This window comes from Alnus glutinosa, chromosome 9, assembly GCF_958979055.1.
Source record: "Alnus glutinosa chromosome 9, dhAlnGlut1.1, whole genome shotgun sequence".
NCBI classification, from domain to species: domain Eukaryota; kingdom Viridiplantae; phylum Streptophyta; class Magnoliopsida; order Fagales; family Betulaceae; genus Alnus; species Alnus glutinosa.
In genome coordinates, this window is record NC_084894.1 from 3,393,261 (window position 1) to 3,408,067 (window position 14,807).

General features: G+C 36.9%; 2 protein-coding genes across 3 annotated transcripts; both read left to right on the forward strand.

The window, feature by feature from the left end:
• The first annotated feature begins 1,207 nt into the window (after positions 1–1,207).
• LOC133878069 (zinc finger CCCH domain-containing protein 56) lies at positions 1,208–6,221 on the forward strand. The gene is made up of 2 exons (XM_062316559.1): positions 1,208–1,522; positions 3,394–6,221. The coding sequence occupies exon 2, from the start codon at positions 3,514–3,516 to the stop codon at positions 5,230–5,232; it is 1,719 nt and encodes a 572-aa protein (XP_062172543.1). The 5' UTR covers positions 1,208–1,522; positions 3,394–3,513; the 3' UTR covers positions 5,233–6,221.
• Positions 6,222–9,671: 3,450 nt separating this feature from the next.
• Positions 9,672–14,061, forward strand: LOC133878586 (uncharacterized). Of its 2 annotated transcripts, none has more exons than XM_062317155.1 (2): positions 9,672–9,844; positions 13,095–14,061. In XM_062317155.1, the coding sequence occupies exons 1-2, from the start codon at positions 9,831–9,833 to the stop codon at positions 13,858–13,860; spliced, it is 780 nt and encodes a 259-aa protein (XP_062173139.1). In that variant the 5' UTR covers positions 9,672–9,830; the 3' UTR covers positions 13,861–14,061. The 2 variants fall into 2 exon arrangements, with proteins under 2 accessions (XP_062173139.1, XP_062173140.1); XM_062317156.1 differs by having other exon boundaries at positions 13,098–14,061.
• The last annotated feature ends 746 nt before the right edge of the window (positions 14,062–14,807 follow it).

Consider the following 14,807-nt stretch of genomic DNA (forward strand, 5'->3'; position numbering starts at 1 on the left):
GATTTTGTGTTAACGAGTAGCTCATTTAATAATTGATTTGAGCATGAGTTGAGTTTATTCGAGCCAATCTTGAGTAAGTTCACGAGTAGCTCAGCTCGTTTACACTCCCACCAGGGAACATGGGTTTGAAGAAAGGAACTGTAATCGAAAAATGTTTACTTTTTAATAAACATAAATAATTTTCTAAAAACTAAAATGGTGTTTTTTTAGTTGACCAATAAAAATATTTTGGGCTGATAAATTTTTTCAAATGCAATAAAATACTTTAAACATCGAAACAAATGGGATCTTATCCATATAAAATTAAAAGTAATTATTTCGTGACGGGGGCTATGTTAGGATCATTGTGTCTCCACATGGATTAAGTCTAATTTTAATAATTTGTATATAAGTTATTAGACACCATTCATTTTCAAGTCAATTTCCAATGTGAGTTCTACTCAAAGTTTATATCATTTGGTATTAGAGCTAAACACCATATTACAAGTTTGAGTCAAGGAGGGGGTGACCTATGAGATAGATTAAAATACCGATAGGCAAGTGGAGCCGTTAAAAGAAAAATGGCTACCATCGAGTTAGTGTTGATAGAATAAACCGCTGTGGACGTCGGTTGCGAAAGCGTGGTGGTATATTATAATCATTGACTCTCACATGAATTAAGTATAATCTTAATCATGTATATATAAGCTCATTGATACCATTTTATTGCAAGCCAATTTTCAAATATAAGTTACCCAAAATTTATATCACTACTCGAATGTGGCCACAACATATATAGTTTATCCATGTTAAAAAAAAAAAAAAAAAAGATGTTATTTAACTCCAACAAGGATGGCCCTTTTTTTAATTAATTAAGAGGCTCTGCCTGCACTTGATTTTTTTTTTTTTAAATAAAATAAAATTGGTGCACATGGACCATGAAGTCTCCAATGGATTAGGAGTTTACTCCATTTTATTATATATTTTGAACTTGATTGGAGTCTAGCCCGTGAACCCACTTTGACCAAGGCCTGAACCGAGGTCCCGCTCCGCCGCACCACCAATAGAAAAGGCTCAGACCCCACGGCCCAGACCCCACACGTCCCACCGCTTCGTACGGTCACCAAACTCCTACTTCCCCTCACCTACTCCGCTCTCCACCTGACCCTCTCAGCCGGTTTCCCGTTTCCCCTCTCCCCTCTACCTATACCTCACGCCAAATTTCAACACACTCTTTCACCTCCCTCTCTACGGCATTGTCGCCCATAAATTCAAGTCAAATTCACTCGCATTTAACTCCGAATTTCATTTCACCGCAACTTCAAATCTCTCTCTCGGCCATGGCGATAGAGCTCTTTCGCTCGTCCCCACATGCTTTCTCTTGTGGTTCTCGCCCATTTTTGAAGGCGCCAGCCTCTGCCTCTGCTCTCTGTTTCTTCTTTGCGGATCGATGAGCCATGAGCGAATGTGCGTGTACCAGAGTTCCGTACACTGCTTCTGATGGTGCTTTGTAGCCCATTGCCGACTCATAATCGTCAAATCTGTGAGTTTTCTTTTCGATTTTTCCATTAGCTTGCTATGCATTCTAATAGTCCGTGACTTGTTGGTTGTTTGTGCTTTTCGGTCGGAACTAGTTGGTGGTGGTTGTTTTTTGGGCTTTTGTCGTTTGGTTGCTGAGAAAGTGTGGGAAAAGTAAAAGAAATTTGAAAAGTTTTCAATTTTTGAGGTTTTCACTGTTTGACAAACTGAACCAATTCACTAAAAGGATATAAGTCGTGTTATCCGAAACTGTTTTTTTCTTTTATTTTCCTTCCATGTATTTTCTCGTCGACCAAACGGAGAGTGTTTTATTTTTTGGCCTTCAAAATTTTAAATGCTTTGTGCATTTCCTTTTACGGGGAGCATTTAGTTTCACATTTGCTCATTTTCCCATACATTTTACCTTTTTTACATTTGTATTTAACATTTTTCTTTTTCAATTTAAGATTGAATATCGCAATGAGGGTTTTTCTCGAGGTCCGATCTGGAAGATAAGGGTATTTGGGGGGTCCGAATCCGGGGTTGTCTCGAACTTCCCTTGTTAGCAGTTAGCACATCAAGATTTTGGATAATATTTCGTTACCATGTTTGTAGTCTGCGCCTTTTTATCGTATATATAGTCTATAGATAGTATGGTATATAATATATATACGTTTTAAGCCCCTAATCTTCCATTACCATGTCTTTCAGTCGGTCCATTTTCATCGCTTCCCAATGTTTTGGCGAGTCTCTCTGTTCACGTCCCTTCACATTGTTTATGGGTTATTTCTTTTCTTTTCTTTTTTTTTAGTACAATTTTTTACTTGGTTTTGGGTAGACTAGACAGTTCATCCGTTGAAGGGGGTATCTTTTAATTTAGTTCTTTTTTTTTGTTGGGAAAAATATAAAAAAGCTTTCTCAATTAACAACCAATTTTAGAGTAGCTTCAGAATGCCCAAGTGTACTAATGTGACTCATTAAACTACTAAAGTGTAGCAAAAAAGTTACTTTTGTTGAAAAATTAAAATAAAAAAACTATTTTTTAAAAAAATAAAATTTTAGAAAACTATTAATATAAAACTAAAAACGTTCAAGAAATTCCCTTAAAAAAATTAAAGAAATTAAGAACTTAAAAAATTAAAAAATTTTAATTAAAGAAAGAAAAAGAGAAGAAAAGTGGTGGCTCTGCAGCCACCCCAATTAAAAAATTTTAATTTTTTAATTTTATATATATATTATTAACAATGACACATGTTGTCATTTAGTTGATGCTAATGTAACACACTAACGGAATCTATCAAGTGTTTTGATGAAAATTTATTTGCAGGGAGTGATTTAGTTTTATAAATGTATATTCTTAATATATTGATATTTTTTTAGTAAAAGTGACATATGTCATCATTTTATTGGCGTTGACATTGACGTTAACAGAACCTTTCAATTATTTTGACGGAATTTGACTACAATAATTCAATTGTTATTTTTTGTATACCTTAAAGACCTTTGGATAATTTTTTATACCGCAGTGAGCGATTTATAATTTAGGCTAACCACATGGATTGATTTTAAATTTATCAATTTTTTTTTTAAATAAAAAAAATAGTTTAGATTAGATTTTTTTTTTTTTTTTTTTTTTGGTTTTGAAGGGAATATGAGTATTATAGGAATATTTTGACAAAAGTAGCCATTTTGACACACTTTGGGAGTTTGATAGGTCACATTAGTACACCTGAAAATTTAGGGGGCTATTCTAAAATTAGCCATTAGTTAGGAGGCTTTTTCATATTTTTTTTCCTAGAGGATTGATGCTAGAGAATCCTGGTTTATATTAGCATATGATTCTAAATTGTTTTCGTATGCGTTTATTCTTACAAATTAGTATTTGATTCTTTGTAGATTGGGTGTCTTTCAGATTTTTTTGCCGGTTAATTAAAGCATGTGTGGTGGCCCGGAGCATTTAAATCCCCTACTGGCACTATCGGCTTCCCAAGAAAGCAAATCTTTAACTAAAAAGCTATGGATAAACCTACCGGAGCTGTTGAATCGGAGCATTCTTACTCCATTTTACTTGAGCTTGCAGCCGATAATGATGTAGAGGGTTTTAAGCAATCTATCCGTGATGGTTCTGCAATCAGCGAGAGTGGACTATGGTACGGTCGACAGGGGTTTTCAAAAAGAATGGTTCTTGAGCATAGAACCCCGTTAATGGTCGCTGCTAAATATGGCAGTGTTGATGTTGTGAAACTAATTCTCTCTCTCTCTGAGGTGGATGTAAATCTCTTATGTGGCCCGGAAAAGAGCACTGCACTTCACTGTGCCACTTCTGGTGGATCTGTTGGTGCTGTGGATGTTGTTAAGTTGCTTTTACTTGCTGGTGCTGAGCCTAATGCCACTGATGCCCATGGGCATTATCCATTTGATATTATTGTTGCTCCTCCTAATCTACCCAATTTGAAGGTGGTGCTCAAAGAGCTTTTAACAAATGATTCCTCTGCTTGTCAGCAGGATCTGCAGGTTTCAACTGTTGACTTGAGATCCAGTTCTACGTCCCTCCCATCATCCCCGGAAAATAGTTCACTGTCCTATGTCTCCAATTCAATATTGACTCCTGTATATTGTAAGCCTAATAACATAAATGTTTCTTTTGTGCCAGAGAAGAAAGAATACCCAATTGACCCATCTCTTCCTGACCTCAAGAGTAGCATTTATGCTGCTGATGAGTTCCGGATGTTCTCGTTCAAGATTCGACCTTGTTCCCGAGCTTATTCTCATGATTGGACCGAGTGTCCTTTTGTTCATCCAGGTGAGAATGCAAGGAGAAGAGACCCGAGGAAGTACCATTACAGTTGTGTGCCATGTCCAGAGTTTCGGAAGGGGACTTGTAGACGGGGAGATTTGTGTGAATATGCTCATGGGGTGTTCGAGTGTTGGCTGCATCCGGCACAATACAGAACTCGACTTTGCAAGGATGGCACAAGCTGCATGCGTCGGGTCTGCTTTTTTGCCCACACGCATGAGGAACTGCGACCTCTTTATGCGTCTTCTGGATCTGCAATGCCTTCTCCTCGATCAGCCTCTGCTGCCTCTGCCATGGATATGGCAGCCGCCTTGAACATGTTTCCCAGCTCCCCCTCAGCAGGGTCTGTCATGTCACCTTCTCCATTTTCTCCATCCATGTCTCCTTCTGGTAATGGTATTTCTCATTCATCCATGGCTTGGCTTCAGCAGAACATCCCCACTTTGCATCTTCTAGACAGCAATCTGCAAATGAGTCGTCTGAGATCTTCTTTCAATGCAAGAGACCTTCCTGCTGAGCAGTTTAATATGTTGCATGATTTTGAAATGCAGCAACAGCTGCTCAATGATTTGTCCCGTCTATCACAGCCTCACATCGGTACTTCCTCTGCAAATCTGTCTGGCCGTTCTAGAACCCTGACTCCCTCAAATCTAGATGAGCTTTTCTCTGCCGAGGTCTCATCTCGATATTCTGATCAACTTGTGGCTTCATCTGTTTTACCCCCATCCCACAAATCGGCTCTTCTTAATCAAATCCAGCAGCAGCAAAGCATGATATCTCCTATTAAAACTAATATGTTCTCGGTCAAGAATGCCGACCATCCTCTCTTTCAGGCTTCATTTGGTGTTTCCTCACCGGGGATGATGTCACCTCGGAGCATTGAGCCTCTATCCCCAATGGGCTCTTGGGCTGCTGCACTTGCTCATCGTGAGAATTAAGCAGCACCTACAATTCTGCAGCTTCAGCTCTCGGGATCTTTGGTCAAACCTCCCACATGATCTCGGATCTAACAATGTTATTGGTTCGCGGATGAATTCTTAGTCAAAATGGGAGTCCCAAAATGGGAAAGTAGATTGGTCAGTTCAAGGAGATGAATTAGGGGGGTTTCGTAAATCATGTTCAATTGGACATAATGTTTCATGGGTTCAGTCACTGGTGAAAGAATCACCATCCGATGTAAAATAAAATACAGCAGTTTAAGTCTCTAGTGCGGCACTGTCAGCTGAGGGTTCTGATTCTAAGCCCCAGAGTGAATCCAATGATCAGGCTGTTTTGGGAGCGTGGCTCGAGCAGTTGCAACTTGATCAGATTGTGGCTTAGTGAAAATGATATCATTTTTACTAAGCCTGAGGTAGTTAAAACTGAATTATTAATTCTTTTAGTTGGTTGGTAATGTGGGAGTTAAGAAGGTTACAGCAATAAATGAAGGAAAAGGAAGGACAGAATCTCAGATAAATATTATTCGTTAATCCATTTATTGTCATTACAGAGGTCAGGAAGGGATGAGAAACCTTATCTGGGTTATTTTGCAAAGACGCAGCCCAGGTTAGGTAATTTCTTCCCATACCATAACTAGGTCAATTTTTTTTTGTTTTTTATAATAGATTAAATGTTTATTTGATATTAACTGAAGTCTTGGGGTTGATTCCCCCCTTTTATTACTTTTATCTCAAATTATTATATTTGTAATGGAGTTGAGGGGAATTTCTTTTTCTTGCATGGGGTTTTTGTAATGCTCTGAGATGGTCGTTGGGAGACAAGAGCATATTTATTTAACGAAGAAGAAAAATGGTGTTGCTGATGTGTTCCATTTTGTGGATGAATTATTTTGGGAACAGATAGTGACAGGATGTAGGGCATTTGGTTCTTTGATGATGTTAACATTAAATTAACGTTTCTTATTGTCAAAATTGTTGTCCCCCAATAATTTTTTTTTTCTTTCTCTTTTTCATCTCTGATTGTCCTGCATTTACTTTTCTTCTCATCTTTTTATTTGTTTGTTTCTGTTTCTGCAAGCATGGGAATCTTTGATGAGGTGGATCCTAGTAGTGGGGTGGTGGGTAGGTGGAAAGTCATTTTATTTGGATTCTTTTTCAATCGTTTTAAAGAGGAGAGGTAGACAAGACATTTTGGATGTGAGACCGCATTAGCAGGTAATTTATAATCCCTTGAAGATGAGATGAGATGTGATGTGGAACCTACTTTTGTAAGTACTGGGGGATTTAAGGTATCGAGTACCAGATATGAATTATGATGCCAACCCACCAATTCCTCTAGTAATTGGTTCTTTATTGGAGTGGAGAACTCGTATTTTCTGATGCAATGTGGGGGCATATTGCTTATCTTTTAGATTGGGTCTTCTGATTGCTTAGGCATTGATATTAATGTTGCACTTTCATCTCATCTTCTTTTTATTAGGTTGATGTGATAATGCACATTAGTCTTTAATTTTTTTTATTTTAACAAGAAAAAATTTAAGGACCGATAGGCACTGTCACATTTGTTTAATAGAATTTATTTTTTTCCCTGGCACTATGATCATGGTGGGAGATACATGCATGGAATCTAAAGCTGTTTGACATCATTTTGAAATATTATTTTAATATTTTTCAGGTTTGTACTAAAAATCATTAATATTTTTACATAATCTTATAAATTTATAATTTTTATTCACTATAAGATATAACATAGAAAAACTAGAAGGTCAGTCTTTTGTTGGATGGATTAATATATAAATGCTTATTGACAAAGATTTAGTGTTTTGATAATCTATATATAAGCCACTTGTTTGTCTGTCTATTTTTTTAAAGAGACTTTTTGCTTTTTTATGATCACGATGTATCTAATCGATTAAAAGGAAGGAAAAAGAAGAGAAACTTACAATAGAATATATCAACTCAATACCTACGGTAAGTCAGTACATGCATGAGGTTGCTCATTAAAATTTGAGATAATTTGGACAAGTGAATATGAGATACAACTTATGAGACTCATTTGGCCGGATAAGTAGTTTGTCAGCTTAATTTTTATTTGATCAGGTAGATTTCATAAATAATTTCTCACAATTATTTACCTGAATTCAATAATTCAGACATAATTTAAGAGGATCATGATCTATAGCAAAGGTCACTTCCCTTCTCATGAAGGGGCATACGGCATAAGGGGGTGGCCTTATCAACGCAAGGAAAGGAGAACATACAAAAGCGTAGAAAAATTATTTTAGGGCACTAGAATTTAACCCATTCTTATATTTATATATAAAACAACCTGGTTTTGTAGATGTTTTCTGACAAATAGTTGTCCAATGAATTTCATGAATAAATACACTTTAATGCTAAAATGAGGGGGGGCAGAAAATGGCTTAAGCCATATTTTTCCTTGATTTTAAGAATTATTTTTATGACTATTAATTTTTTTTTTTTAAAAAAAAACATTGTAAAATGCATAATCTTTTTAGAAAAATCTTTTAGGTCGAAACAAAAGCAGCCCAATTCGGTTTCAATAGATATCTTTGGGGCCTGCTTTATTATAATTATTTTTTATGTATGGCATCCAAGCAATTTATGTCTCCATGGGCATTAGACAAAGCTTATTAAGAAAGATTCCAATGTCAAGCTCCAAGCCAATTTTGTTCCAAATAGTAGTTTTGACAAAGGCCTTTACAGGTCCAAAATAAATACACGTGTCAGCTGATCGGCCGAAGAACAAAAAAAAAATTGGTAAATGATAAACAATTCGGAGACCATACCAGTTATTATTTTAATCCAAATTATTGGATGCTAATGAGCTCTTCGATTCATCATTTGATGAAGAACAATAATCAAAGGGAGGAGGTTGGGACGGGGTAAGAATGTTGGTGCTGGATTTGAGATTCGTGCAATTAGCTGCTTATATAGCTACTTATATTGCATGCAATATAGACAGCTAATTGCACCCAATCCCGATCCGATGGTGCTTGCCTATATGTGAACCCGGCTATGAGCATCACATACATTGAGTTTCCAACTTGATTGTACTATGTATATTATTACATAAATGGTACTTGGTTTATGTTCAAGATTTGACCCTAATTAAAGCTTCAATTTCTACTTAATGTTGGTGTCAAATCCACCAATGTTTCATCAAAGAAATACCTCTAAATCAAGATAATGACTCCATCACAATTTATTAAGATGTCAAAGTCTGTCTTGATTCGTGACCCTAGAAATGACTATGATAATAGATTTTTGTTATCCCCTTCCCAACCCAAAATATCATGAATAATGTCTCGCAATTATAGATTATTTCACGACTCATGAGGGGAAATTTTGGTGCTTGATTTTTTATTTTATCAAAAGATGAGAAGAAGGAAAAGGTAATTTGTAACTAAATAATAGTAAGTGTGAAATATGAAGTATACCTTAAATCGTTGCCTTTTTTGTCCAAAGTAATCTTTGTACGCCTCCATTATTTTTTAGGAGGCATACGCTCAATAAAAATTGTTTATGTAAGACTGTTCCTTTGCTTGTAAGTCTTAACACATCTAATTGATTCGTTTTCAATAGTCATGAGATGAGATGATCATTTTTTTCTTTTTGTTGATGGATGCTCCTATTAGTATCAAAGCCATAGTCTATGAGGGATGAGAATATATAGGGATGACCGAATTTCTTTTCGGTGATACACTAAATAATCACTTTAGGCCTATTTAATCAATCTTTACATAAAAAATGAACAAAGGGCTCCAAGCCTACCACATAGTAGGCATCCGAAGGACCTCTACCCTCGGACCATCATCCGAATGGCCTTTACCCTCGTACATTAACCCTCAAACCACCATCTAAAAGGTTTTTGGCTGAAGAACTCTTTCCATGGGACCTATAACTCTACCATATCACTTCCCAAGGGACCACCCCCATGAAACCTCTTATAAAAAGAGGGCACACTTTCCTAGGTGCACATAATAAACTATCTCTTCGGTTTCTCTTTAAGAAATACTATATTGGCTTAAGCATTAGAGGTTTTTCGCCAGTCTTCTTCTAACCAGTGTCACCCTTGTAGCTTTTCTTTTATTTTGTAGAAGCCTGAATACCAGTACGACCGTCTAAAAATTTGATTCAACACTTCTTATCTCTTACCGTATTTATTTTATGTTTTTTAAAAATTTATAATTTATAACTTTTTTAATTTTTTTTTTATAAGTAATAATTTAGAAGTTAATAAGTGATTTGAAATATGAAGTACATTAGGCTAAAATACAATTTTTGAACAGTAGCAAGTCCAAAACCTAGCTAATCACTACGGCCCACACATTCACCCGAACCCAAATCCACCACCGCTCACAAGTCACAAGTCCACAAAGAGTGAAAAGGGTAGTGGTAAAGCGACATCGTTTCAATCTTCCCCAACACGTTCAAAAAAATCCCCATCTCTAGGTAAAGGCATTCCCCCATTTGTTCATCCTCTCAAACTCAAACACAAGAGCTTGTTTGAAGCGCGAATAAGGAAAACACGCAAAGATCCAACTGGGTTGCTTTCCACAGCATATACCAACAACATGTTCTACAGAGGGTAAGTGACTTTTTTTCCTCAAGATCTTATTTTTCAAAGTTATTGTCTTTTCTTATTTTCTTCTTACTTTTTTGTTCTAGGATTTAGATTTGTATGTTATTGTTGGTTCTTTTTTTGTTTATGAAGTTGCTGTGAGAGTTGGGTTTGTTAATTAACCTCATTTCTTGCTCATTTCTTGGTTTTTTCCGTTTCGATGTGTCTTATTAAGTCTGATTGACGGTCTGTTCGAAACTATCTTTTATGGGTATCTGTTTCAAGGAAGAACTGGGCCATCGATGAACTGTTAGCTACTTTTGTAGCATACCCAGATGCTCACGCGAACACTTTTTTTTAAAAAAATATATATATATTTATGTTCCTATGTCCGTTTTCACGTGTTTCCAAGATTAAAAAAGAAAATGAAAGGTTTAATTGCTGAAGTTGTGCTAAATGTAATGTTTTCTGATTGTTAAAAATGTTAGTACTTTTGTATTTTCACAAGGGAATTTCACTTTCATTCACTTCAAAAAAGTAGAATCGTGAGGGAATTATGTTATTGAAACGTGTGCGCAGTTATTGGGAATTTAGTTAGATTCAATGGGAAGCCAGTGGTTTTTGAATCAAATGGCATCTCTTCCTCCCATAAATTGGGGGGTCATGAGTTTTATACCACAGGTATGCGCGGTTGTATTTGCCCATTGAAAAAACCAGTTAGGTTTTTGGGGGAAGCAATGCTTGCACGCCACCTTAATTCTCTTCGGTGATAGCTTGGCCTACGATTGTATGCTACAAGCATTACTATTTTTGCTTTCTTAAGTCTTAATAATCTTGGAAAAGAATAAGACTCTAGAGAAAAGGATGTGTACTGGTACTTAAAAAAAATGGTAGAGAACTTTTTTATTTTATTTATTCATTTATTTTTTACTAGTGCAAATGCCAATACTAACACCCCTAAGAGCCTTTTGGATAATAGAACCCTACAGTCCATGTGACTGAAATCACTGAAACTTCAATAAGTGAATTTTTTATTCACCAGAACAAAGATGTGAGAGCATATTTTCATTATTTACATTGTTGCACTATATGTCTAGTCTTAAGGTGGTAGTCCTTTCTAGGGTTATTTTATACAATGGCTTTCTTTCTTCCTTTTTTTGGGGAAAAATAAAATTTAGTCCTTAGGTTGCGATTTTAATTCAATCACTGAGTTTTCAATTTCGACAATTAGGTCCTTCGGTTTTCCTTTGGCTTCAAACAAGTCCCTCCGTCAATCTACCATCTAATTATTTAACAATGTGCCCCATCAAACCAATCAATTGTTGCCACATGGCTCTCATTTGAGATGTTATGGGCCAACTGTACGTGCCATGTGACATTTCTTTTAAATAAAAAAAATTATAGAACAAATTTTGAGAGAGAGAGAGAGAGAGAGGTGGTCAGTCACCCCTAACTAGTGAGGGGGGGCGACTGCCCCTCGGTGAGGAGAAAGGGTGATCACCCCTCACAGGAGAGAGACCACCATCCCCTCAGTGAGGGAAGGTTGCCCCTCAAAGGGGTGGCTGACCACCTTTTTTTTTTTTTTTTTTCCTAATATATATATATATAGGGTATATTTGTAATTTAAATTAAATGTACCACGCAATACGTGCACTTGGTGTATGGCGTATCAAACGAGAGTCACATGGTATCAATTGATTGGTCTAACATAGCACAACTTTAATTAGTTGGACACTAGGTTGACAGATTGAGCTATTTGAAACTAGAGGAAAACCTACATACTTAATTGTCGAAATTGGGAAATCAGGGATTAAATTGAAATCGCGCGAAAACCTAGGGAGTAAATTTGATATTCCCCCTTTTTCTTTTTGTCAACGGGGGGAGGGGGCAGGTTAAATAAGAAATGCACAAGGGACCCAAATATTTGTGAGCAGGTAGTTCCTTGCTTCAGCAGTATTCTATTGTTATCCATCAACCTTGTTGCACTCTGGAAAAAACTAAATTGGAAATATGAGGAGCACTGCACTGTGGTGTCTTGGATAGACTATTTCATATAAAAATTTATGAAGACTTGGGATTGCCTCAGATTTGGTTTAGCAAATATTTTCAACTTGGAAAGGGAGTGACCTCAATCATGGGGTAGCTAAGATGAGGGTGCATTCCTCTTTTTTTGAGATAAGGCAGGTTTTGGTTAGTATAACTCCAGTCTTCCTCTATTTTATGACAATGGTGTTGTCGGGTAACCCTTAGGAGCACTCAATCTTGGTATTATTTTTCTAAATCTTTGGTTTGCACCCTCTTTTCTTTCCTCCGTGCTATTGTCTACCTGCAGATCCATGAAAGATCTGCATTCAAATGCATCTAAACAAAAACAAACTTTTCTTCCTTACTGAATACTGGTGAGATACATTAACTTACTTTTTTGGTGCACACTAATCATAGATACATGGATGCATTTTCAGTCAGCCAAACAGGCTTTGATACTCTTTAGACTCCTCCCCTGTCAACTTAGTTTGTTTGTTGACGGAAATAAGCTGTTAGAATTACTTTTCATGGTAAAGGTATCACAATAATATCTGGAGAAATTCAAAGACAACTTAAATAGCTACGTATGCTTTGATGAGCACATTAATACAGTAGAAGTAAGGGACCGAACCTAGCTACTACAAATGTAGGTTGTTCAGTTTAAAAATATTACTAGAAAAGCAACCTCCTGAGACGATGTGCACCAGCACATGGCTGCTTAGACCTCAACTTGCATAGAAGAGAATGATGGTATTTTAATCCAAGAACTCGGTTAGCATGCAAATATACACTCAAACACTCAGACCAATTGTTGAGCAAATTAAAAGATGCAGGGGGCGCTATTGGTTGGGGACTGAGAAAACTCAATATTGCCAGCTTTAGAGGCCAGTGGTTATGGGTTGGATGAAGTTAAAACATTTAGGTTTCATCTGGTTGTGAGGAAGATTAGGTGAAAGAACAGAAAATGGTTGAAGATGAAATTTTCTTTGGCCAAATAAAAATAGAAATGATTACTGATACAGTTGAATAAATTTTTCTTTTTTTTAAAAAATAAAAAATAAAAAACAAGAAAACCTGGTAAATTAACGGCACCCCCTTGAATTAGGAGCTGTGGCCGCTCATCCACCACCCCATTTTCAACGGTGTGGAAGCGCCATTTGGACTACTGTTTAACAAAGTAGTGTTGATTCGTTTCATGCATGGATTATTGACAAGTTGTCTTTTCTGTTGTCTACATGGATATTGCAAACAGCAGTAAATTTCCTGATGGTGGTGACGGGCGTGAAATGGGTCCAAAACGTCAGCGGGTAGTTGATCAGGGATCTTCATTCTATGGAAGTACCCCTGGTTCAAGTTTTATGTACAATGCATCTCCTTATACCTATGTCAACCAATCTCCGCCTTTCCCTGTTGTCCGACTTCGTGGTCTTCCTTTTGATTGCACAGAAATTGATGTTGCTGAGTTCTTCCATGGTCTGGACATAGTTGATATTCTTTTTGTCCATAATGGTGGCAAGTTCTCTGGGGAAGCTTTTTGTGTTTTGGGGTATCCTCTTCAGGTTGATTTTGCCCTTCAAAGGAATAGGCAGAACTTGGGCAGGAGATATGTTGAGGTTTTCAGAAGTAAGAGGCAGGAATACTACAAGGCAATAGCAAAGGAAGTTTCAGATACTCATGGTGGTTCACCGCACCGAAGGGTCCAAAGGGCTAAATCTTATGATGAGGGAAAGGAGTCAGCTGAGCACACAGGGGTGTTGCGGTTGAGGGGATTGCCATTTTCTGCTGGCAAGGATGATATAATGGAGTTCTTTAAAGATTTTGTTTTTTCAGAAGATGCAATTCATCTTACAATGAACTCTGAGGGAAGGCCTACTGGAGAAGCATTTGTGGAGTTTCCAAGCGCAGAAGATTCAAAAGCAGCCATGGTTAAAGATAGGATGACCCTTGGGAGTCGATATATAGAGTTGTTTCCGTCCTCTCAGGGGGAGTTGGATGAAGCAGTTTCTAGAGGGAGGTGACTTCTTATTGGACCTTTTCTTTAATCTGTTATTTTGTACCTTTATGATATTAACTTTGTCTTATCGTCTACGAATTTTGCTTTAGTAGTTTCGCTTTTTGAAGTCAGAAGGTACCTTCACATTGTTGTTTGAGAACATTTTCTTTCAATTTATGTTTGGAACTAAATATTAGAAGCTATGCATACTTAGATTGTATATCTACTTCATTTTTGCTTGTTAACTAGTATTTGACCATGGCTTCACAAAGGGGCGGATTGCTTGAAAATGCACAAGATAAAATGGCCCTGGATGTAATGCCATCATCTTTATGGAGGGGAACCTAGCTTCTAGTCAAATTGTTGTGGAGTTTCTGAGTTCTTTGCATATATCTCTACCAGTTGGTTTAGGCATAAGATGGGTTCTCTGCCTTCGCTTGTTTTGTTCAGGTTCTTATGATGTTTACTTAGGTAAAAAGGTTTACTAACCTTGGCATTAAACTATATTGGTGCCTCATGTCAACATTTACAATAAGTTTCAGGGAGCTGGTTGTTGCACAAGGTAATATTCTGTTTTATGCCATGAAATTGTTATGCTAGTTTTGGCAGAGAACACCTATATGCTTTGTGCTGAACCTGGCAAGACTCAGGATCTTTTCTCCTGACTACCATAATTCAATTTAAAAATTGTGAAACACTGGATTGGGATTCCTTGCAATTGATTGTCCGAATTTTCCTCGCAAAGAGGGCAAGTGCAGTGCTCATCTGCCCAGAGTAAGTAGGTCCCACATCTCGGGTTGCTCTAGAAAAGTGGACCTCTCCACCTGGTTTTGTTTGTAGGGGCTGCCTGAATTGCACGCAATTTGGACAACCAATTGGAAGGATCCTTATTCTAAAACACTAAATTTGAATTGTAAACTCCTTTTTAGACTTTTTTTTTTTGGCCGGACAATGCAATTTTGCGTTAAGGCA

What these genes read in the sequence shown, in the direction of transcription:
- LOC133878069 (XM_062316559.1), top strand. Translation starts at nt 3,514, where the DNA reads ATGGATAAACCTACCGGAGCTGTTGAATCGGAGCATTCTTACTCCATT.